Source organism: Glandiceps talaboti, chromosome 14 (genome assembly GCF_964340395.1).
Source record: "Glandiceps talaboti chromosome 14, keGlaTala1.1, whole genome shotgun sequence".
NCBI lineage: Eukaryota > Metazoa > Hemichordata > Enteropneusta > Spengelidae > Glandiceps > Glandiceps talaboti.
In genome coordinates this window covers 22,657,474-22,684,402 of record NC_135562.1, presented here as the reverse complement: position 1 = coordinate 22,684,402, position 26,929 = coordinate 22,657,474, and the positions used below count along the sequence as shown (strand labels likewise).

The following is a 26,929-nucleotide window of genomic DNA, read 5'->3' as shown; positions in this document are numbered from 1 at the left end:
TGCACTTAGTTTGATAAGGGGCTTGAATTGGGATGATATGTATTGTACTTAATGTGATAAGAGACTTGAATTGGGATGATATGTATTGTACTTAGTGTGATAAGACACTTGAATTGGGATGATATGTGTTGCACTTAGTGTGATAAGGGACCTGAATTGGGATGATATGTATTGCACTTAGTGTGATAAGGGACTTGAACTGAAACGATATGTATTGTACTTAGTGTGACAAGGGACTTGAATTGTGATGATATGTATTGAAATTAGTGTGATAAGGGACTTGAACTGAAACGATATGTATTGAAATTAGTGTGATAAGGGACTTGAACTGAAACAATATGCATTGTACTTAATGTGATAAGGGACTTGGACTGAGACGATATGCACTGTACTTAATGTGATAAGGGACTTGAACTGAAACGATATGCATTGTACTTAGTGTGATAAGGGACTTGAACTTAAACGATATGCATTGTACTTAATGTGATAAGGGACTTGAACTGAAATGATATGTATTGTTCTTAGTGTGATAAGGGACTTGAACTTAAACGATATGCATTGTACTTAATGTGATAAGGGACTTGAACTGAAATGATATGTATTGATGTTAGTGTGATAAGGGACTTGAACTGAAACGATATGCATTGTACTTAGTGTGATAAGGGACTTGAACTTAAACGATATGCATTGTACTTAATGTGAATAGGTACTTGAACTGAAATGATATGCATTGTACTTAGTGTGATAAGGGACTTGAACTGAAACGATATGCATTGTACGTATTGTGATAAGGGACTTGAACTGAAACGATATGTATTGTACTTAGTGTGATAAGGGACTTGAACTGAGATGATACGTATTGTACTTATTGTGATAAGGGACTTGAACTGAGACGATATGCATTGTACTTAGTGTGATAAGGGACTTGAACTGAAACGATATGCATTGTACTTATTGTGATAAGGGAATTGAACTGAAACGATATGCATTGTACTTAGTGTGATAAGGGACTTGAACTGAAACGATACGTATTGTACTTAGTGTGATAAGGGACTTGAACTGAAACGATATGCATTGTACTTAGTGTGATAAGGGAATTGAATTGAAACTATATGCATTGTACTTATTGTGACAAGGGACTTGAACTGAAACGATATGCATTGTACTTAGTGTGATAATGGACTTGAACTGAAACGATATGCATTGTACTTAGTGTGATAAGGGAATTGAACTGAAACGATATGCATTGTACTTATTGTGATAAGGGACTTGAACTGAAACGATATGCATTGTACTTAGTGTGATAAGGGACTTGAACTGAAACGATATGCATTGTACTTAGTGTGATAAGGGACTTGAACTGAAACGATATGCATTGTACTTATTGTGATAAGGGACTTGAACTGGGACGATATGCATTGTACTTAGTGTGATAAGGGACTTGAACTGAAACGATATGCATTGTACTTATTGTGATAAGGGACTTGAACTGAAACGATATGCATTGTACTTATTGTGATAAGGGACTTGAACTGAAACGATATGCATTGTACTTAGTTTGATAAGGGATTTGAACTGAAACGATATGCATTGTACTTATTGTGATAAGGGACTTGAACTGAAACGATATGCATTGTACTTAGTGTGATAAGGGACCTGAACTGAAACGATATGCATTGTACTTAATGTGATAAGAGACGAACTGAGACGATACGTATTGTACTTAGTGTGATAAGTGACTTGAACTGGGACGATATGCATTATACTTAGTGTGATAAGGGACTTGAACTGAGATGATATGTATTGTACTTAATGTGATAAGGGACTTGAACTGGGATGATATGGAATCTGTAAGAATTTATTACTCAATACACAACTCACAATACATAGCTCCATCAATCTTAAAGACTGACTGACATTGTAAACAATTATCGTTATTTACTACAAATTGAAGATGAAACGGTTCGTTCGTGCTACAAACAAGTGTTAACGGCTGAAAATCTGAACGTAAGTAATTACAACAGTACCAAAGTCTTATGATGTCTCGATAGGTATTTAAGATGAGACCCCCTGTAAAGTGTAAACTATTGATTTATTGTCAAGGTAAAATCAAAATGCTACAACTCTCCCTGATTGGTTAAAACACTTTATGATCATCGCCAAGAGTTCAGTCATCTTCCCTTCAATAAATATATATCACGTGTCGAAATATTACAGTCTGTAGCTGAAGCACATTTAATGACTTAGTCAGCAGAAAATACCAACCCATGCACACGCCCGTTCGTGCGCACACACCCGCACACACACACACACACACACACAGCGCACATATATACATGCATGTATTATACATACATACATACATACATACATACATACATACATACATACATACATACACTGGGATACAATTGCAAAAGAAATTACTGTTCTTTTCACAAGTGATCAGATTCGTATACGCGATTATCGAAATATCAGTGATTTTCCTGCTTGGACATACAAAATAATATCACACGTGTATAAAGTTGTTATGACAGTCGATCAGCCTTGTAGTATCATCAATACTACGACACACAATTCCACATTTACCGCAGATTGATAACGCTATGTCATGTTTTAACTTCATGTAATAGGTTCTCATAGCAAATATAATAGATCTTTTTATCGCCTGGCTCGACAAAAGTTGTAAAAGTGCACCATTTATATGGATATCTTAAAGGTAGCTTATTGTGAAAATGTAGTGATGTTTGTAAGATGTGTCGAGGCAGACAGTGAAATATAACAATGTTGGTAAAAAAAAAACAAAAAAAAAACTGTAAAGCCAGACGGTGAAATTTAGCAATTATGTTAGCAAAAGTGTCATTTTGTTGAAATTAAAGTTTTCTATTATAGTAAAAATACCCTGTCCTAAAAAAATAAACACTACGTTACAAACCGTATATCTTTAGCTTTAAGTGGTTAGGATGTTTTTAGAGGACGGGACATGTGTGGCATAACATGTCGGGGCATGTGTGGCATATTACATCGTGTACTATATTCGCCCTTCTCACAAAAGCCGTGCGTCTTCACTATCAGTAAAAAAGAGAGAAAGTACCACGGTGACATTTCTTTGAAAGATGGACAATTGCAGAGTGTCAAAATTGGCAAGGTACAATAACATTGACAGTCAAGAGACGTAAAATATTTATGTGAAAACTAAGATGACTGATCGAATATGACAAGACGTGTGTTAATGTTTTAAATGACTAGTCTCTAGTCTTATTGTTGGAATGTTCACATATCGTAGATTAAGAGAGATAAAACACGTAATGTTTGTATTAAGTTAGTCAATGTTAAAAGGTTGCTGTAAGTTTTAGTGAATAGAAAAAACAACAGAAGTCATGCCGAAATGGTCTTGTTGGAAAGTACCCTCGGCAAGGTGCATATTATTCAAAGAAGATAACAAATTGTTCAAAACTATACATGACATTTACATTGTACTAGTAAAATGTGCAAGATTTAAAATGTAATCATTTGATTTAAAATGTAATCATTTGATTTAAAATAATCATTTTACAAGACAAATTTAATATAACTTCCAGATGACCGGAAGTACTTTATGAGGCTCATTCTGATTGGCTGGGAAAACAAAGGAAAATACATCTGTTGCCTCATTAATTACTATAGTACAATGATAGAGTACGCTTTCCAGTCATTTTGAACATTGCAATGGTTCAACCCCCCCACCCACCCCAACCACCCACCCCCTCGTTGGTGTGTCGTATCGGACGTGACTCGTTGGCTTTGAAGCATTTCTAGTGAACTATACACTTTAACAGAGCTTGGACTCCGGAACGTCATTACTGTCGGTTTGTGTAAAATATGAATTCACTTATAAAGTGACTTCCCTAATACCGTCATTATATTCTATACTGGGCCTTGTTCTGATTGTTGACTGGCCAGCTGACAAGTCTTTACCCGTGATGCCATCAACTATATCTGAATTCAAGGGAGGGTCCTCTCTGACGATTTCAACGCCACAATACGTATCTTGACTATCATATTTATCAACTTGTATACCCTTACTTTGAAATGTTGTCATTTCAACTTCATCAGGTGGTAAATTACCATTTTGTGCCATTTCTTGTAAATGTGTCCTGTATGCTTTGTTCACAATATTTCCATCTTCCGAATCTGAGGAATGAACATCAAAATGTTTTTCCTGACGGACCAAAACACGACCACTACCACTTTTCGGACGTCTTTTTTCTTTACTGCGATGCCTTTGTTCCTTCTTATGTAGAGAGTGTTGTTCCTTTGGGATGCTATGATGTCGGCTCCTTTCGTAAATCACCGGATCACCACGATTGTACACTGGAGAGTAAGTTCCGTTCTTTGCGTCAACAAGTTCAGTTTTGATGTCGTTGTCATGGTTATCATGAGTGTCAACATAAATAATGGGGTAATCACTATTGTGATGCCCATCCTTACCAGTCAGTGGTAGCAATGATGCCCTTTTCTTATCTTCCAATTCAGATTCAACATATTTCTGTTTGACATTACTTTTCTCTGCGAACGTATCAGAATAATCCTTGCTTGATGGAATGGTCACTGTTTGTTTCGTCACATCTTCCATCATCATGGTCGCTTTCAGTAACACTTCCTCATCGATAGAATCTATAGTACTTGCACTCAACATACTAGTAATAGAAAGTCTTCGTGTAGTCGTCAAAGTAGCTTGCAACAGGTTTGGTTTTTCAAAATAATCTTTGCTGTTTCTTTTAGAGTTTTCGTATTCGCTACTAATACCTCCTGGTGGCGTCCTCTCGGGTTTTTCTCCTTCATCACTACTATTGCTTTTACTGTCGGTAAAACTGCCATAACTTCCACTCTCTGAACTAGACATGCGTTGAATTGAAGCATTTGAAGGTGATCCATCGGTGGCTCTTTTTGACGAATCACTTCCTGTTGTCTGGTAGGCGTCATTAAAGTAAGAGAATGATTTGTCCCCGTCTACCGGTGTAAGCATGGCTAGATCTGACATACTAGAACGATGGATCATAATCATGGGTGAATTAGGAACTTTAAACCGTTCTTGACTAATGGCTAATCGTTGACTTAATGATAGATTTTGGTTATCTGAGGCACGCGTAGGTACCTGGGTCTGATCCTCGGTAAAGAGTAAACTTGGTACCGAATGTCCTGGAACTGCTAAACTATCGCTCCGCATACTCGTCTGACTTCTGTTTAAGTTACACGGATGGAGTCGAGATATCCCGGAAGTGCCCGGAACTACATCGAGGGAATTTTTTCTGGTATTTTTTGACGTAACTGTCGTGTAATTTGGCAACTGTGTCACATTAGTGTCTTTCTTTAAATGCACCATTTTTTTCTTTTCTCTCGCTTCCTGTAGAACCACGCAAGCACATAGAATAGTAAAAATCCCACAGCCCATAATAATTGGTCCCACTATACGAAAGTTGTACAAATGTTGATAATTTTGCTTCTCACTGATAAGTTTTACACTGTTATCATTGTCACTGAGATCCGACAGTTGCTCTGCATAATATCCTAGTACAGTCATTCCAAGACCCCCCACGAAGATAACAAGTCCTATTAAAACAGCGCAACAGGCGGGTTTATTGAAGCCAGGTTTCAAATCTGGAAATCGTTCTTCATCGGTTGCTCTATTTGCAAAGATATGCGAGTCTCGGTGTATATCAAAACCTCTGTTACTTTTTTTGCGGACCCTTCCACTGAGACCTCCTCTGGCGTTGATCATATTGTTAATCACGTGATCCTATGGCATTCCTATTCACGGAGTCATCTGACGTATTTTCTGAAACAGTGAACATGAAATAGAATTATAATTAATTACCATTTGAGAGCGCTTTGAAGTCAAACACAGCAAGTCATTTATGGCCTTTTACACAATTAATGGTTGGATTGGTCTTAGGGAGTGATCAGTTTTTACGGCCGGGGTTGGGCCGGTGACTATTTGTTCATGTTATACTTAAAAATAGTGACGACCCCCCCCCCCCTACAATTCGTTCACAAAACAATCCACCCCCCCCTCTGACAAATAAAAAACACAATGACCCCCCCCCCCATATGTTGACAAGAAACACTTTTTGTTCTTGCAAAAGACACTCTATTCTCAAAGCAAAATACCGCACACTGCACAGTTAATTTTACATGTTACATTTTCAGTAATTTTAAGTGTATCTGGTAAATTTGCTATCCCAAATCCATTGCTTCACATGTATAAAGCTCTTTAGATAGGAACCCTATGAAAAGTATGATTGTCTGTTCACAGACGTACAAAATATTCATGGTTTAGTAACCAACAGTTCTAGGATATCTCTTAGATTGAGTGAACTATTAATATTTATTAATTCAGCTAATTATCAAGTACAATATTATAAATAGAGTTAATATACTTGTAAACCCATGTCCATAACTGTCACACATAATGATGTACTTGCATCATATAATGAATTGTTTACGTCATATAAAGATATGTTCACATCATATAGTCAATATATTGTTTTCTTTAGACTTAACACAACTGCGGCTTTCCATACATGTACACGTTTGCACTCCTCAAGGCACTTGTTTGTCCTGTCCATAATTGTTCAGTTTAATCATGGCACTGACTCAAAACTCCCCCCCCCCCATTCATTGACCATGCTGATAATTTTGAAAGGTTTTGAATAATGAAAATGTGATAAATGTCATTGGTTTCAAAATAGAAATTAAAAATGTCATAAAAATGTTTTCTGTACTACAGTTGTTTCTAAACTAGATTACTAATCCAATTCACTTACTACTGGCTATGTTGTCCAGTATATTGTTGGTAACATGATAGCCTTGAAAATAAATACACTCTAATACCAAGGAAATGTAACATGATCTGCTGACAAAATTTTACTCTCAGTATACAGTCACTCAATGTGGATACTAGATATTCCAGAGGATGTAAAATCAAATTTTCCTCATAACTTTGCACCGTGTCAGTACTATAGAAGTTCTGGCTCCAGTAAATAGCCCTTTACTAGATCATCATCAAACAAGTCTGTGTTTATAACTTTGTTTATCAGTCATGCACATAATATATATTCTCTGAGAATCCGGTTAATATTGTGTTCACCTTGGAATATATTTCTTTCTTGGTAGTTTATAGTGTAAAACAATAGCAAGAGAAAAGGGGGTTTCACATGTAGCCTGGTAACATGTATTAAACTTGGTGATGGTCACAGGTATCAGAGAAGAAGTGAAACACAAACACAGGAAAGTTATTTTTGATAAGACATGTAGTTCGTACTATAGCCATGCCAAGTAACAGTTCAATAGTTTGTACATGTATGATAAATCAACATATTAGGGGTGAGATCAGTAGGTAAAAAAACAAATTCTTTTAGTAAGGCCTCAGAACCCCTTCCTCACCCCTTCTAACTAAATTGGTAAAATTGTTGCAGACAGCACAATCAATTTAAAATCAGTATGTAGTATCATGTAGTGCCATGAATACAAAGCCAGTATGTAGTGAGGAAAAAATAGCTTTTTATTGGCACAATAATGTATTTTAGGGCCATGCATAACAAATCTTTTTGCCATTTTTCAATTTGACATTTTTGGAAATGTTTGTATTGGGGTACAAAACAGATTTCATTATAAAAGACCCCCTCTCGCCCCACATCGTAGTTATCATACATTATATGTACAAAAATGTATAGGAACTAGACTAACTATATACATGGACATTGAATATCCAATATCTAGACACAGGCTGGGTCAGGCACTTTCAGTCACAGTGTTTGCCACATATTATTTCAAAGTGTCCTAAATTGGTTATGTTTGTACACAATTCAACATGTTCAGGTCAATGGAGGAACAGATTTTAGAGCCAGTAAGTCTTAAGGTATTTCATTTCTTATGTTTTACATGTACAGCTACACATGCAAGTTTTTGTACCACAAGATGACACAATGCAACTCATGGCGTGCAATAGCGAGAAGTCAATTTTCTAACAAATAACTGTTGCTTAAAGGTGGCCATGGTGCAGTGTTGTGACGCCATACCATATGTATTGGATGTATCAAGAGACAGAGTTTGTTATATTTGAATATTTATAGCTATTTGTTTATGGTTTATTTTATGCACATACATTTTTTTGTTTAATAGCTGGCACAGCGCCCACAAGCAGCAGCATAGCGGCTCAATGACTAGTACGCATGCGTGTCCTATACACTAAGTGATGTTATTTTGGTGGTTTTACCCAAGGATGCATTGCGGTACAATGACTATGCATGCAAGTTCTATGTACGATGTGCAATCTCAATGCCAAGGGTGCTATCTATGATATCATTGTGAGGCAGCCGGTCACAAATGAATCTATCCAGCTGTGCGAGCTTAGGAGCTTTGGCCTAGTTATGATATTAAATGGACATTGAAGTACAGTAGCATGGCTCATGATTTTGTTTAGTTGAAAAAAAGGTGACCCCCCCCCCCCTTATTCAACTCGTAAAAATGATGCCCCCCCCCTTCTTTGAGTCCCAAATTGAGGTGCCCCCCCCCCTGATTTACCGGCCCACCCCAGGCCGTAAAAAATGATCGCTCCCTTACATTGTAAGCTGTGATGTCATCCCTGACCGTAAACAGGACTACGACCTGTAGACGGCACACCGCCGACACCTGTGGACTAAAATGAGGTACAACGAGACAGATACGTCTACACCTATGTACATGCTATACCCTCATAGCCTCTAATTAATCATCTTACACTTTGTCAAACATGGTAATAACAATTTGCTGGTTTGTAACAGCTTCTGTAACACAGTTACCTCCCGCCACAATACACTGTCACAGGTTTGTCTGTCTGTCTGTCTGTCTGTCTGTCTGTCTGTCTGTCTGTCTGTCTGTCTGTCTGTCTGTCTGTCTGTCTGTCTGTCTGTCACGCTTGCGTACGTGTTTTTACGTAAACACAATACATACATACATACATACATACATACATACATACATACATACATACACACACACTCATACATACATACATACATACATACATACATACATACATACATACACACATACACACATACATACATAGATACATACATACACACATACATTCACACATACATACATACACACATACATACAATTGGAGAAAAATACAATCCGTAGCTAATCGCGGTCATCATTAAAACCCTTTCAAAATTTTCCGGAAAAGGTAATAAACAAAAATGTATTTTTTTTCCGATCACAAAAATGCAAATGCATAAAGATGTACATGTATATGGAAATAACAGTAAATTGTTACTATATTACCATTTTGCAAAATGTCTAATTAGGGTCAGTGATTTAAACTAAAGTTGGTCGGGTTATCGATCGTAAACACATGTTCCATAACGTTTCATGTTTTCATTCACATTCGCAATTAGATAAACTCTTAGTGAAATAATTGACTGTATCAATTCATATACCGAGCTCCTTAGCTTTAGTTAAGTTCAACACATATTTTAATAGGTACACATATAGCTAATTTTTTATTCAGATAAAGAGTGTCATTTGATATAAAACCTAGCTCAGTGTTTATCATTCTTTGCTCAGTTCACTTACAAATCTGAATATTCATTGAAATTTATTTCTTTTGTAATGGTTGATTTGCGGATTGAATACTTGCCAAATGATCAACTGTATAAGGATTCCTTGAATTTGAAAACAATGTGAGATGGTCGGGGTAGTTTATTTATACCACTGTACACGTACGTACATCACAAACTGTGAAATAAACGGGGTAGTTTATTTATACCACTGTACACGTACGTACATCACAAACTGTGAAATAAACGGGGTAGTTTATTTATACCACTGTACACGTACGTACATCACAAACTGTGAAATAAACGGGGTAGTTTATTTATACCACTGTACACGTACGTACACCACAAACTGTGAAATAAACGGGGTAGTTTATTTATACCACTGTACACGTACGTACACCACAAACTGTGAAATAAACGGGGTAGTTTATTTATACCACTGTACACGTACGTACACCACAAACTGTGAAATAAACGGGGTAGTTTATTTATACCACTGTACACGTACGTACACCACAAACTGTGAAATAAACGGGGTAGTTTATTTATACCACTGTACACGTACGTACACCACAAACTGTGAAATAAACGGGGTAGTTTATTTATACCACTGTACACGTACGTACACCACAAACTGTGAAATAAACGGGGTAGTTTATTTATACCACTGTACACGTACGTACACCACAAACTGTGAAATAAACGGGGTAGTTTATATATACCGCTGTACACGTACGTACACCACAAACTGTGAAATAAACGGGGTAGTTTATTTATACCGCTGTACACGTACGTACACCACAAACTGTGAAATAAACGGGGTAGTTTATTTATACCGCTGTACACGTACGTACACCACAAACTGTGAAATAAACGGGGTAGTTTATTTATACCGCTGTACACGTACGTACATCACAAACTGTGAAATAAACGGGGTAGTTTATTTATACCACTGTACACGTACACCACAAACTGTGAAATAAACGGGGTAGTTTATTTATACCACTGTACACGTACGTACATCACAAACTGTGAAATGAACGGGGTAGTTTATTTATACCACTGTACACGTACTTACACCACAAACTGTGAAATGAACGGGGTAGTTTATTTATACCACTGTACACGTACACCACAAACTTTGAAATGAACGGGGTAGTTTATTTATACCACTGTTTATTGTGACGCTCACTCACCATAGTGTCTATTGTGACATTCACTCACCATAGTGTCTATTGTGACATTCACTCACCATTGCATATACTTCTTGTCAAACGTACTAATAAATTTTAAAAAGTGTCTATTATGACATTCACTTTCTATATTTTCTATTGTGGCATTCGCTCACCATAGTGACTATTGTGACATTAACTCACCATGGCGAGTGAATGTCACATAAGACACTGTGAATGTCATAATAGACACTATGAAAAGTGAATGCTACAATAGACAATATGATGAGTGAATGCCCTATAGACACTATGGTGAATGAATGTCACAATAGACACTATGGTGAGTGAATGTTACAATAGACAATATGATGAGTGAATGCCCAATAGACACTATGGTAAGTGAATGTCACATAAGACACTGTGAATGTCATAATAGACACTATGGTGAGTGAATGCCCAATGAACACTATGGTGAGCGAATGTCACAATAGACACTATGGTAAGTAAATGTCACAATAGACACTATGGTGAGTGAATGTCACAACAAACACTATGGTGAGCGAATGTCTCAATAAACACTATGGTGAGCGAATGTCACAACAAACACTATGGTGAGCGAATGTCACAATAAGCACTATAGTTAGCGAATGTCACAACAAACACTATGGTGAGCGAATGTCACAATAGACACTATGGTGAGTGAATGTCACAATAAGCACTATGGTGAGCGAATGGCACAACAAACACTATGATGAGTTAATGTCACAATAGACACTGGTGAGCGAATGTCACAATAGACACTAAAGTGAGTGAATGTCACAATAAGCACTATGGTGAGTGAATGTCACAACAAACACTATGATGAGTGAACGTCACAATAAACACTATGGTGTGTGAACGTCACAATAGACACTATGGTGAGCGAATGTCACAATAGACACTATGGTGAGTGAATGTCACAATAAACAATATGGTGAGCGAATGTCACGATAGTAACTATGGTGAGTGAATGTCACAACAAATACTATGATGAGTGAATGTCACAATAGACACTATAGTGAGCGAATGTCACAATAGACACTATGGTGAGTGAATGTCACAACAAACATTATGATGAGTGAATGTCACAATAAGCACTATGGTGAGCGAATGTCACAACAAACACTATGGTGAGCGAATGTCACAATAAACACTATGGTGAGTAAATGTCACAATAAACAATATGGTGAGCGAATGTCACGATAGTAACTATGGTGAGTGAATGTCACAACAAACACTATGATGAGTGAATGTCACAATAAATACTATAGTGAGCGAATGTCACAATAGACACTATGGTGAGTGAATGTCACAACAAACATTATGATGAGTGAATGTCACAATAAGCACTATGGTGAGCGAATGTCACAACAAACACTATGGTGAGCGAATGTCACAATAAACACTATATTGCGAATTTCAAAGGACTGACAATATTACATGTAAAGTTGATTTCAAAGACCGTTATTATATGTATACTGTCAATGTACAGAACGTCTTCCATCTATATTCGTCACGTGATATTGCAATGTGACCTATGAACTTTGTAACTGACATATAGTGACCTGCATTGTTCAAACACACCATGGTAACAGCAATAATATCGTAATACAGTACCTGATAAGAATAAAGAAGTAACTGATATTCACGACGAGTGTTACTATACAGGTTAACTATATGCCATGCTCTATATCGGCTCATTGTGTGTCACTGGGGTAAATCCCAGCTTGAGATAGGAAATATCATTTTACCAGTATCCTCTATATAATTAATATATATCATTCAGTACACTGGAGATGAAGATCTATAAATATTTAACGTTGTTGTTACGACGACGACAACAACAACAACAACAACAACAACAACAACAACAACAGTCTATCAAGTAACTTAATAAGTATGGGTAAGAGACAGTTGTAAATATTCAATTGTAAGATGGTTCAGTCCTAATATAATGTATAACTACAAAGCAGTCATTTGAATTGTAATCAGCGAAAACTTAGATATCATGTTTTCTAGCGTTTAACACGAGTATCTGTCATTTGTCAAATTGCTGAATGTTTCGTGACGGAAAAACAAATAGCCAGTCGGAATTTCTTTCAAATATTTCCAATTAATGACCTTTCTTTGACCTTAAACAGAGGCCTCTATGTTTTCATCCCAGCATTTTTATCTAAACTGTGTTTATCTGCAAAGTATCCAATTACCAAAATTGACTATATGTTTGTTTATTGTGTACGAAAAGGCCGTGAAAGTTGGCCTTATCATACGGCTCATATGTTGTCTCTATGTGTATCAGTATCGTCTTAATGTCAAGTATGTTAGCGACCCTTACAATCATAACCCGCCCTTTCACGTTTGTCTCCTACCATCATAACACACACTGCCACCGTGTCTCACTCATCTCCTACCATCATAACACGTCACACACTGCCACCGTGTCTCACTCATCTCCTACCATCATAACGTCACACACTGCCACCGTGTGTCACTTGTCTCCTATCATCATAACACGTCACACACTGCCACTGTGTCTCACTTGTCTCCTACCATCATAACACACACACTGCCACCGTGTCTCACTCATCTCCTACCATCATAACACGTCACACACTGCCACCGTGTCTCACTCATCTCCTACCATCATAACACGTCACACACTGCCACCGTGTCTCACTCGTCTCCTACGATCATAACACACACACTGCCACCGTGTCTCACTTGTCTCCTATCATCACAACACACACACTGCCACCGTGTCTCACTCATCTCCTACCATCACAACACACACACACTGCCACCGTGTCTCACTCATCTCCTACCATCATAACACACACACACTGCCACCGTGTCTCACTCATCTCCTACCATCATAACACGTCACACACTGCCACCGTGTCCCACTCATCTCCTACCATCATAACACACACACTGTCACCGTGTCTCACTCATCTCCTACCATCATAACACGTCACACACTGCCACCGTGTCTCACTCATCTCCTACCATCATAACACACACACTGCCACCGTGTCTCACTCTCACAGTATTGTAATCACATTAATTTATCACCCCAGTATTGTAATCACATTTATTTATCACCACAGTATTGTAATCATATTTATTTATCACCCCAGTATTGTAATCACATTTATTTATCACCACAGTATTGCAATCACATTTATTTATCACCACAGTATTGTAATCACATTAATTTATCACCACAGTATTGTAATCACATTAATTTATCACCCCAGTATTGTAATCACATTAATTTATCACCCCAGTATTGTAATCACATTTATTTATCACCACAGTATTGTAATCACATTTATTTATCACCACAGTATTGTAATCACATTAATTTATCACCCCAGTATCGTAATCACATTTATTTATCACCACAGTATTGTAATCACATTTATTTATCACCACAGTATTGTAATCACATTAATTTATCACCACAGTATTGTAATCACATTTATTTATCACCCCAGTATTGTAATCACATTTATTTATCACCACAGTATTGTAATCACATTTATTTATCACCACAGTATTGTAATCACATTTATTTATCACCACAGTATTGTAATCACATTTATTTATCACCACAGTATTGTAATCACATTTATTTATCACCACAGTATTGTAATCACATTAATTTATCACCCCAGTATTGTAATCACATTTATTTATCACCACAGTATTGTAATCACATTTATTTATCACCACAGTATTGTAATCACATTTATTTATCACCACAGTATTGTAATCACATTTATTTATCACCACAGTATTGTAATCACATTAATTTATCACCCCAGTATTGCAATCACATTTATTTATCACCACAGTATTGTAATCACATTAATTTATCACCCCAGTATTGTAATCACATTTATTTATCACCACAGTATTGCAATCACATTTATTTATCACCACAGTATTGTAATCACATTAATTTATCACCCCAGTATTACAATCACATTAATTTATCACCACAGTATTGTAATCACATTAATTTATCACCCCAGTATTGTAATCACATTTATTTATCACCACAGTATTGCAATCACATTTATTTATCACCACAGTATTGTAATCACATTAATTTATCACCCCAGTATTACAATCACATTAATTTATCACCACAGTATTGTAATCACATTAATTTATCACCCCAGTATTGTAATCACATTAATTTATCACCCCAGTATTGTAATCACATTAATTTATCACCCCAGTATTGCAATCACATTAATTTATCACCCCAGTATTGCATTCACATTTATTAATTTATCACCCCAGTATTGTAATCACATTAATTTATCACCCCAGTATTGTAATCACATTAATTTATCACCCCAGTATTGTAATCGTATTAATTTATCACCAGTATTGTAATCTTATTAATTTATCACCACAGTATTGTAATCACATTAATTTATCACCCCAGTATTGTAATCACATTTATTTATCACCACAGTATTGTAATCACATTAATTTATCACCCCAGTATTGTAATCACATTAATTTATCACCCCAGTATTGCAATCACATTTATTTATTTATCACCCCAGTATTGTAATCACATTTATTTATCACCCCAGTATTGTAATCACATTAATTTATCACCCCAGTATTGTAATCACATTAATTTATCACCCCAGTATTGTAATCACATTTATTTATCACCACAGTATTGTAATCACATTAATTTATCACCCCAGTATTGTAATCACATTTATTTATCACCCCAGTATTGTAATCACATTTATTTATCACCACAGTATTGTAATCACATTAATTTATCACCCCAGTATTGTAATCACATTAATTTATCACCCCAGTATTGTAATCACATTAATTTATCACCCCAGTATTGTAATCACATTAATTTATCACCCCAGTATTGTAATCACATTAATTTATCACCACAGTATTGTAATCACATTAATTTATCACCCCAGTATTGTAATCACATTAATTTATCACCCCAGTATTGTAATCACATTAATTTATCACCCCAGTATTGTAATCACATTAATTTATCACCCCAGTATTGCAATCACATTTATTTATTTATCACCCCAGTATTGCAATCACATTTATTTATTTATCACCCCAGTATTGCAATCACATTTATTTATTTATCACCACAGTATTGCAATCACATTTATTTATTTATCACCCCAGTATTGTAATCACATTTATTTATTTATCACCCCAGTATTGCAATCACATTTATTTATTTATCACCCCAGTATTGCAATCACATTAATTTATCACCCCAGTATTGCAATCACATTTATTTATTTATCACCCCAGTATTGCATTCACATTTATTTATTTATCACCCCAGTATTGCAATCACATTTATTTATTTATCACCCCAGTATTGTAATCACATTTATTTATTTATCACCCCAGTATCGTAATCATATTTATTTATTTATCACCCCAGTATTGCAATCACATTTATTTATTTATCACCCCAGTATTGCAATCACATTTATTTATTTATCACCCCAGTATTGCATTGACATTAATTTATCACCCCAGTATTGCATTCACATTTATTTATTTATCACCCCAGTATTGCAATCACATTTATTTATTTATCACCCCAGTATTGCATTGACATTAATTTATCACCCCAGTATTGCATTCACATTTATTTATTTATCACCCCAGTATTGCAATCACATTTATTTATTTATCACCCCAGTATTGCAATCACATTTATTTATTTATCACCCCAGTATTGCATTGACATTAATTTATCACCCCAGTATTGCATTCACATTTATTTATTTATCACCCCAGTATTGCAATCACATTAATATATCACCACAGTATTGTAATCACATTATTAATTTATCACCACAGTATTGCAATCACATTTATTTATCACTCCAGTATTGCAATCACATTTATTTATTTATTTATCACCCCAGTATTGCAATCACATTAATTTATTTATTTATCACCCCAGTATTGCATTCACATTTATTAATTTATTTATCACTCCAGTATTGCAATCACATTAATTTATTTATTTATCACTCCAGTATTGCAATCACATTTATTTATTTATTTATCACTCCAGTATTGCAATCACATTAATTTATTTATTTATCACCCCAGTATTGCATTCACATTTATTAATTTATCACCCCAGTATTGCATTCACATTTATTTATTTATTTATCACCCCAGTATTGCAATCACATTTATTTATTTATTTATCACCCCAGTATTGCATTCACATTTATTTATTTATTTATCACCCCAGTATTGCATTCACATTTATTAATTTATCACCCCAGTATTGCAATCACATTTATTTATCACTCCAGTATTGCATTGACATTAATTTATCACCCCAGTATTGCAATCACATTTATTTATCACTCCAGTATTGCATTGACATTAATTTATCACCCCAGTATTGCAATCACATTTATTTATCACTCCAGTATTGCATTGACATTTATTTATCACCACAGTATTGTAATCACATTAATTTATCACCACAGTATTGTAATCACATTTATTTATCACTCCAGTATTGCATTGACATTAATTTATCACCACAGTATTGCAATCACATTTATTTATCACTCCAGTATTGCATTGACATTTATTTATCACCACAGTATTGCAATCACATTAATTTATCACCACAGTATTGTAATCACATTTATTTATCACTCCAATATTGCATTGACATTAATTTATCACCCCAGTATTGCAATCACATTTATTTATCACTCCAGTATTGCATTGACATTAATTTATCACCCCAGTATTGCAATCACATTTATTTATCACTCCAGTATTGCATTGACATTTATTTATCACCACAGTATTGTAATCACATTAATTTATCACCACAGTATTGTAATCACATTTATTTATCACTCCAGTATTGCATTGACATTAATTTATCACCACAGTATTGCAATCACATTTATTTATCACTCCAGTATTGCATTGACATTTATTTATCACCACAGTATTGTAATCACATCTATGTATCACCTTTTTAGGGCAATGGCTAGACCTGAGTAGGTTTAGTTAAACATTCTATGAACACTAATGATGTAATGATTTTCGGTTATATAGGCAATATCTTAAAATGTGCCCTACAAAGTTGAAGTTTTAATTTCACAGAATTATTTGCATAATTAAAGACATTAGGTAATATCTAATTATTAGGTAATAATTGAAGACATTAGACAATATATGAAGCATGTAATCTTACAACTTCATATAATCAAATTTTTTAAACATTGATGATAATGTGCTTGTGTACAACCAGTTAATATAGTATTCAATTTTAATGATTCATTTGCATAATTAATGATATTTACAAACTAAGTCATATAACATGTTTTTTTTTTAAGTTTACAATCTCTGATAATGGGCAAAGGAAGTAATTGAAAGCCCTACCGGAAAACATTCAGTTTAACATATGGTGTTAAACTGTTGCACTGTCATCAGAATACATTACAAAATATTTTTAAGGGACTTTCTATGTATATGTCTGTTTCTGTGCATGTTTATGTGTCAACAACAATCTGACAGACAGTTACTTTACAATCTAAGCTGGACCTGAGGCTAGACCAAATAGTACTTTGAAATTATGTGTGCATGGAGTGAAATTTGATTGGCTGGTGTTAGTTAATTTAAACAGCATTTCAATGTGAATGGCTGGTTTCAGCTAATTTAAACAGCATGTCAACGTGAATGGCTTGTATTGGTCAATTTAAACAGCATGTCAATGTGAATGGCTGGTATTAGTTAATTTCAACAGCATGTCAATGTGAATGGCTGGTTTCAGCTAATTTAAACAGCATGTCAACGTGAATGGCTTGTATTGGTCAATTTAAACAGCATGTCAATGTGAATGGCTTGTATTGGTCAATTTAAACAGCATGTCAATGTGAATGGCTGGTTTCAGTTAATTTAAACAGCATGTCAACGTGAATGGCTTGTATTGGTCAATTTAAACAGCATGTCAATGTGAATGGCTGGTATTAGTTAATTTAAACAGCATTGCAACGTGAATGGCTTGTATTGGTCAATTTAAACAGCATGTCAATGTGAATGGCTGATTTTAGCTAATTTAAACAGCATGTCAACGTGAATGGCTTGTATTAGTAAACTTAAACAACATTGCAATGTGAATGGCTGGTTTTACTTAATTTAAACAGCATTGAAATGTGAATGGCTGGTTTTACTTAATTTAAACAGTGTGAATGGATATTATTATTTGTTGGACTCATGATAATGTTATGTACAAATTACGCAATGTTGACCAAAGGCCTAAGCTGAATATTTTTCGTTGTTCTAATTGTCCTTTTTACTTTTGTGAAATTAATATATTACATTATGTTGTGTTACATTATGTTGTGTTATATTATATTATATTATATTATATTATATTATATTATATTATATTATATTATATTATATTATATTGTGTTATGTTTTGTTATGTTAAGTCACGTCACGTTACGTTACGTTACGTTACGTTACGTTACGTTACGTTGCTGTATCTTGTCTTATTTTATCTCATCTTATCTTATCTAATGTTATCTTTTCTTATTTTTGGAATCATCATGCTATTTCTCTAACGATATAAAAACGTTTCCGATCGATACAGTAAAAATAAAGAACACGTGATCGAGCAATCGGAACCAAATATTTATTTTACTTCGTCTCAACAGTTATATTACCAATGCGCACATATGAAAAAGACACAGGCTGCCATACAGTAGCCGTCTTCAAACAATGGGTGCTATCATAAACCGATCAACACCTACGTATGTAGTCGGGGTTGGAAATGAAAGAGGGTGTTATTACATGCACAACTGTACATGGTAACCTTTCATATTCAATCATGCATTCTATTCTACTGAGCGTAGACTGTATAGTATAACTGTTATCGTCAATCTAAAAATATCCCTATGTATACAAATCATTCAATCGATATTGTATCATCGCATGGCAATGGGATAAAACACACATTCAACATTCCAATTCTATATTTGACAACATTCAGGAAATAACCTTTATGTGTACAAGTGAAGTGTGTTGTTAGTAACCATGTAATATTTCATCTGATACCTTGCAACATAACATATTGAAAGGAGATTAAACATCGAGAGGAACGATAAAGAGACTAATGATATCAATGACACTTTGTAAAACAATGCTACCATCAAGTGAGAATAAATAAAGACTCTAAATTTACAACAAAACTATTGGTAAATGGTTAAAGTCTAATGTAATGCGTCCATTCTGGTCCTAAAATTATACACCAGACAACATGTTTCAGTAGTTGATAGACTACCCGTTGTAGAGCTTCTTTGGAGTGGTATCTTCCGCCAAATCATATCAATCAATCAGTCATTGTTTGTGTAGGTCATGTAGACCCTTCTGGCCATTTGTCTTAGTAATGAGTAATACTACATAGTCAACTTGTCTCATTAGTACTAATAGTCACAGTTGCTATAGTAACATCTGTGCATTTGTAAGGCTATCTCGTTCTTTACATCTAACGATTGCTCACGATTTTCCCTCAATGCACCTGAGATATGAACGACCAAACACATGTATGCGGCAAGGGATTTCAACACTAAAACATATTAATGTAGCAGGTGACTTCAATGACCAAAACATATGAAAGTAGGAAGTTATTGCAACAATGCCATATATAAATAACATTAACAATAACATTGAATGCAAACATTGAATGCAAACATTGAATGCAAACATGTATGAAGCATCAATAAAACATGAAAACAGCAAATAATTGGAATAGTAAAACACGTGGGTGCAGCAACAACAATAAATCAGTCGGATGCAGACAGTGACGGCAGCAATAAAACGCGCGAATGCAACAAGTGACTGCAACATTTATAGACAAATATAGACGTTATCTATATCTAAGTTTTTGACAAATATAGAAGTTATTTATATCTAAGTTATTGACAAATATACATGTTTATATCTAAGTTATTGACAAATATAGACATTATTTATATCTAAGTTATTGACAAATATAGACATTATTTATATCTAAGTTATTGACAAATATAGACATTATTTATATCTAAGTTATTGACAAATATAGACATTATATCTAAGTTATTGACAAATATAGACATTATTTATATCTAAGTTATTGACAAATATAGACATTATTTATATCTAAGTTATTGACAAATATAGACATTATATCTAAGTTATTAACAAATATAGACATTATTTATATCTAAGTTATTGACAAATATAGACATTATTTATATCTAAGTTATTGACAAATATAGACGTTATTTATATCTAAGTTATTGACAAATATAGACATTATTTATATCTAAGTTATTGACAAATATAGAAGTTATTTATATCTAAGTTATTGACAAATATAGACATTATTTATATCTAAGTTATTGACAAATATAGACATTATATCTAAGTTATTGACAAATATAGACGTTATTTATATCTAAGTTATTGACAAATATAGACATTATTTATATCTAAGTTATTGACAAATATAGACGTTATTTATATCTAAGTTATTGACAAATATAGACGTTATTTATATCTAAGTTATTGACAAATATAGACATTATATCTAAGTTATTGACAAATATAGACATTATATCTAAGTTATTGACAAATATAGACATTATTTATATCTAAGTTATTGACAAATATAGACATTATTTATATCTAAGTTATTGACAAATATAGACATTATATCTAAGTTATTGGCAAATATAGACGTTATTTATATCTAAGTTATTGACAAATATAGACATTATTTATATCTAAGTTATTGACAAATATAGACATTATTTATATCTAAGTTATTGACAAATATAGACATTATATCTAAGTTATTAACAAATATAGACGTTATTTATATCTAAGTTATTGACAAATATAGACATTATATCTAAGTTATTAACAAATATAGACGTTATTTATATCTAAGTTATTGACAAATATAGACATTATATCTAAGTTATTGACAAATATAGACGTTATTTATATCTAAGTTATTGACAAATATAGACATTATATCTAAGTTATTGACAAATATACATGTTTATATCTAAGTTATTGACAAATATAGACATTATATCTAAGTTATTGACAAATATAGACGTTATTTATATCTAAGTTATTGACAAATATAGACATTATTTATATCTAAGTTATTGACAAATATAGAAGTTATTTATATCTAAGTTATTGACAAATATAGACATTATTTATATCTAAGTTATTGACAAATATAGACGTTATTTATATCTAAGTTATTGACAAATATAGACATTATTTATATCTAAGTTATTGACAAATATAGACGTTATTTATATCTAAGTTATTGACAAATATAGACATTATATCTAAGTTATTGACAAATATAGACATTATATCTAAGTTATTAACAAATATAGACATTATATCTAAGTTATTGACAAATATAGACATTATTTATATCTAAGTTATTGACAAATATAGACATTATTTATATCTAAGTTATTGACAAATATAGACATTATTTATATCTAAGTTATTGACAAATATAGACATTATTTATATCTAAGTTATTGACAAATATAGACATTATATCTAAGTTATTAACAAATATAGACATTATATCTAAGTTATTGACAAATATAGACATTATTTATATCTAAGTTATTGACAAATATAGACATTATTTATATCTAAGTTATTGACAAATATAGACATTATTTATATCTAAGTTATTGACAAATATAGACATTATTTATATCTAAGTTATTGACAAATATAGACATTATTTATATCTAAGTTATTGACAAATATAGACGTTATTTATATCTAAGTTATTGACAAATATAGACATTATTTATATCTAAGTTATTGACAAATATAGAAGTTATTTATATCTAAGTTATTGACAAATATAGACATTATTTATATCTAAGTTATTGACAAATATAGACATTATATCTAAGTTATTGACAAATATAGACGTTATTTATATCTAAGTTATTGACAAATATAGACATTATTTATATCTAAGTTATTGACAAATATAGAAGTTATTTATATCTAAGTTATTGACAAATATAGACATTATTTATATCTAAGTTATTGACAAATATAGACATTATATCTAAGTTATTGACAAATATAGACGTTATTTATATCTAAGTTATTGACAAATATAGACATTATATCTAAGTTATTGACAAATATAGACATTATTTATATCTAAGTTATTGACAAATATAGACATTATTTATATCTAAGTTATTGACAAATATAGACATTATATCTAAGTTATTAACAAATATAGACATTATTTATATCTAAGTTATTGACAAATATAGACATTATTTATATCTAAGTTATTGACAAATATAGACATTATTTATATCTAAGTTATTGACAAATATAGACATTATATCTAAGTTATTGACAAATATAGACATTATTTATATCTAAGTTATTGACAAATATAGACATTATATCTAAGTTATTGGCAAATATAGACGTTATTTATATCTAAGTTATTGGCAAATGTAGACATTATTTATATCTAAGTTATTGACAAATATAGAAGTTATTTATATCTAAGTTATTGGCAAATGTAGACATTATTTATATCTAAGTTATTGACATATATAGAAGTTGTTCATATCTTATTTTTTTAGTTTTTTATTATGCATTTTTAATCACATAACATCGGCTGTTTAGGTACATTAGCACTGTGTATAGTTGTAACACTGTAAGGCTATCTATGTACATTAACACTGTATATAGTTGTAACATTGTAAAACTATCTATGTACATTAACACTGTATATAGTTGTAACACTGTAAGGCTATCTATGTACATTAACACTGTATATAGTTGTAACATTGTAAGACTATCTATGTACATTAACACTATATATAGTTGTAACATTGTAATACTATCTATGTACATTAACACTGTATAGTTGTAACACTGTAAGGCTATCTATGTACATTAACACTGTATATAGTTGTAACATTGTAAAACTATCTATGTACATTAACACTGTATATAGTTGTAACATTGTAAAACTATCTGTGTACATTAACACTGTATATAGTTGTAACATTGTAAAACTATCTATGTACATTAACACTGTATATAGTTGTAACATTGTAAAACTATCTATGTACATTAACACTGTATAGTTGTAACATTGTAAAACTATCTATGTACATTAACACTGTATATAGTTGTAACATTGTAAAATTATCTATGTACATTAACACTGTATAGTTGTAACATTGTAATACTATCTATGTACATTAACACTGTATATAGTTGTAACATTGTAAAACTATCTATGTACATTAACACTGTATATAGTTGTAACATTGTAAAACTATCTATGTACATTAACACTGTATAGTTGTAACAATGTAAGACTATGTACATTAACACTGTATATAGTTGTAACATTGTAAAACTATCTATGTACATTAACACTGTATATAGTTGTAACATTGTAAAACTATCTATGTACATTAACACTGTATATAGTTGTAACATTGTAAAACTATCTATGTACATTAACACTGTATAATATAGTTGTAACATTGTAAGACTATCTATGTACATTAACACTGTATATAGTTGTAACATTGTAAAACTATCTGTGTACATTAACACTGTATATAGTTGTAACATTGTAACACTATCTATGTACATTAACACTGTATATAGTTGTTTACATGTACATTTGTGTTTGAAAACTGTACAGCCAACTGACACTGTAAGACTGTTCAATACACAGTAGAATGAGTTTGACACAAGTAAGTAAGACTATCTGCCATACATGATATCAAATACTAGGCTTTAAGTACAAGTGGGACTACTGTATTACACACTCTATAACTGGTATAATAATAATAATGATGTACACTTCAAACATGTAGCTTATACAACCACGACTGTACAAGACGACTGTATTAAGAATTGTTGGTCATTTTGGTGACATGTGAGACATTTAAATAAGAAACCAGCACCCCCACAAGGTCCATCTAAACGCCCACCACCACTCTCGTCAGAACCTTCCAGTTATATATAGTCCCTGGTGGACCAATTTTGAAAGTGAAGACAAGGGACAAGGCATTAAGTCTTGCTTAATACCACGATTCAGCCATGTCTTGGCAACTATGACATCTGACATGATGTCTTGGATAACGTAATATACTAGGTTTACAATAACTTACTTACATGTTTCTTTGACAGACGATATATTTGATGACGTCACATTCCCATGCAACCGTGTTGGAACAAAATGTCGTTTTGTCATCACCGAGGTTGACCAAACTCGTTCATAGTCTATTTCTGAACACTAAAATTACAACGATGAACCAAGATGACAAACTGTAAATATACAGGCCTACATTGCATCAAACCCCGATGGCCTCCTTTGTACATGACAAACAGGTGTATTATCATCAAGTGTGGGCAACCGAGTGGAAAAATTGTCCTCTCTGCTAGCACGAGATTTCCATTACAGCTTAAGCTATGCTTAATGTAGCAGTCTTACTTGAAATAAGAGTTCCATTTAAACCACAGCTGATGCACAAGTCGTTGTGGTTGTATGATGTCTAACAATAGCGCCAATATTATTAATGTAATAATACTAGGAGGTTGTCTTATCTTCAGAGTTTTAGTCACCATAAGGCATAACATGTGTTGAATTATCAGCGTTTTAGACCTAAAACCATATACAACCTGTATATCATCCATAAACACTCTATGTACATGGTATTTGTACGTAGATGTTATTTCTCATTTTTATATTCACACTCACTGTATTGTTTACATTGAGGTTTACACATAAATCTCGTCAAGACTGACGTCACTGTCACCCATTATTCCAACAACTTTTCGTATGATATTATGATTATAGAAAGAAAGGTTTGAATAAGTCATTATCACGTCATTATCATACGACATTATCATACGTCATTATCACACGTCATTATCATGTCATTATCATGTCTTTATCATACGTCATTATCATATGTCATTATCATACGTCATTATCATGTCTTTATCATACGTCATTATCATACGTCATTATCACACGTCATTATCATGTCTTTATCATACGTCATTATCATACGTCATTATCACACGTCATTATCATGTCTTTATCATACGTCATTATCATACGTCATTATCATACGTCATTATTATACGTCATTATCACACGTCATTATCATGTCATTATCATGCGTCATTATTATACGTCATTAAAATCGTTCTTAAACACAGTGGATATTCTTTTGAACGATTTTGATTTCCGTGATTTGATTTAAGACAAAGAGAATTTAGATGACAGTCCTGAATTAAATTTAGATGACAGTCCTGAATTGAATTTAGATGACAGTCCTGAATTGAATTTTGTAAGCATAAGCTTACACCTAAATTAATTATGTTGTCTGATAACTGCGTAGTCAATTTAGAGGTCACAGGTCATGTACAGTAAATGACCTAGGTTGATTGGATGTCAATGTCAGCACATCTATATAAAGTCTATTGACAAGATCATATTTGAATTCACTCAAAAAGATAACTATAACACAGAGTGTATTGATTTGAATCTGATAACTAGCACTGAGTATGAAGTAAACAACTATTGGTTGCCAATCAATCATGATCCAAACCGTAAGGCAATCACTGCTATAATGTGTTTTGAGATTCAACGACTGAAACTAGGTCATATCACTGTGCACTTAAAGAGTAAAAAGTATTGGATTACACACGGTCTTGTCTCACATTGAAAGCATGTTTTGCTGAGGTCACCACGATGTCACCACGGTGTCAGTGCATTGGATGGATGCCTTTACGTGACGTGACGTGACGTCATCTTGAGTTGAAGGTCATAACATATTTGATAATAGCTTGGATAGACTGTTAATAGATTGTATAGTTTTTATACAGCTGGATTTCAACTTACAATGTTATGCTTATACTAGGATGTCATGTATTGTGATGGCTTGAATGTAACGATAATTCTAAACCGTCAACAAACCATGCCATGTTGTACATACATAGGAC

The 26,929-nt window shown here is 33.0% G+C and overlaps 1 protein-coding gene across 2 annotated transcripts in view; it reads right to left on the bottom strand.

The window, feature by feature from the left end:
• Nucleotides 1-3,762: 3,762 nt before the first annotated feature.
• The window catches only part of LOC144445766 (uncharacterized), a 45,914-nt gene continuing 22,747 nt past the window's right edge, over nucleotides 3,763-26,929 (bottom strand). Inside the window, exons 1-2 of one of the 2 annotated variants that reach the window (XM_078135408.1) lie at nucleotides 25,091-25,226; nucleotides 3,763-5,818 (exon numbers count right to left, since the gene is read on the bottom strand). In XM_078135408.1, coding sequence (XP_077991534.1) covers nucleotides 3,872-5,761 — 1,890 coding nt within the window. In that variant the 5' untranslated portion in view covers nucleotides 5,762-5,818; nucleotides 25,091-25,226 and the 3' untranslated portion in view covers nucleotides 3,763-3,871. Of the gene's footprint in view, nucleotides 5,819-25,090; nucleotides 25,227-26,929 lie in introns of those variants that run through there. The other variant, XM_078135406.1, reaches the window with a different exon arrangement.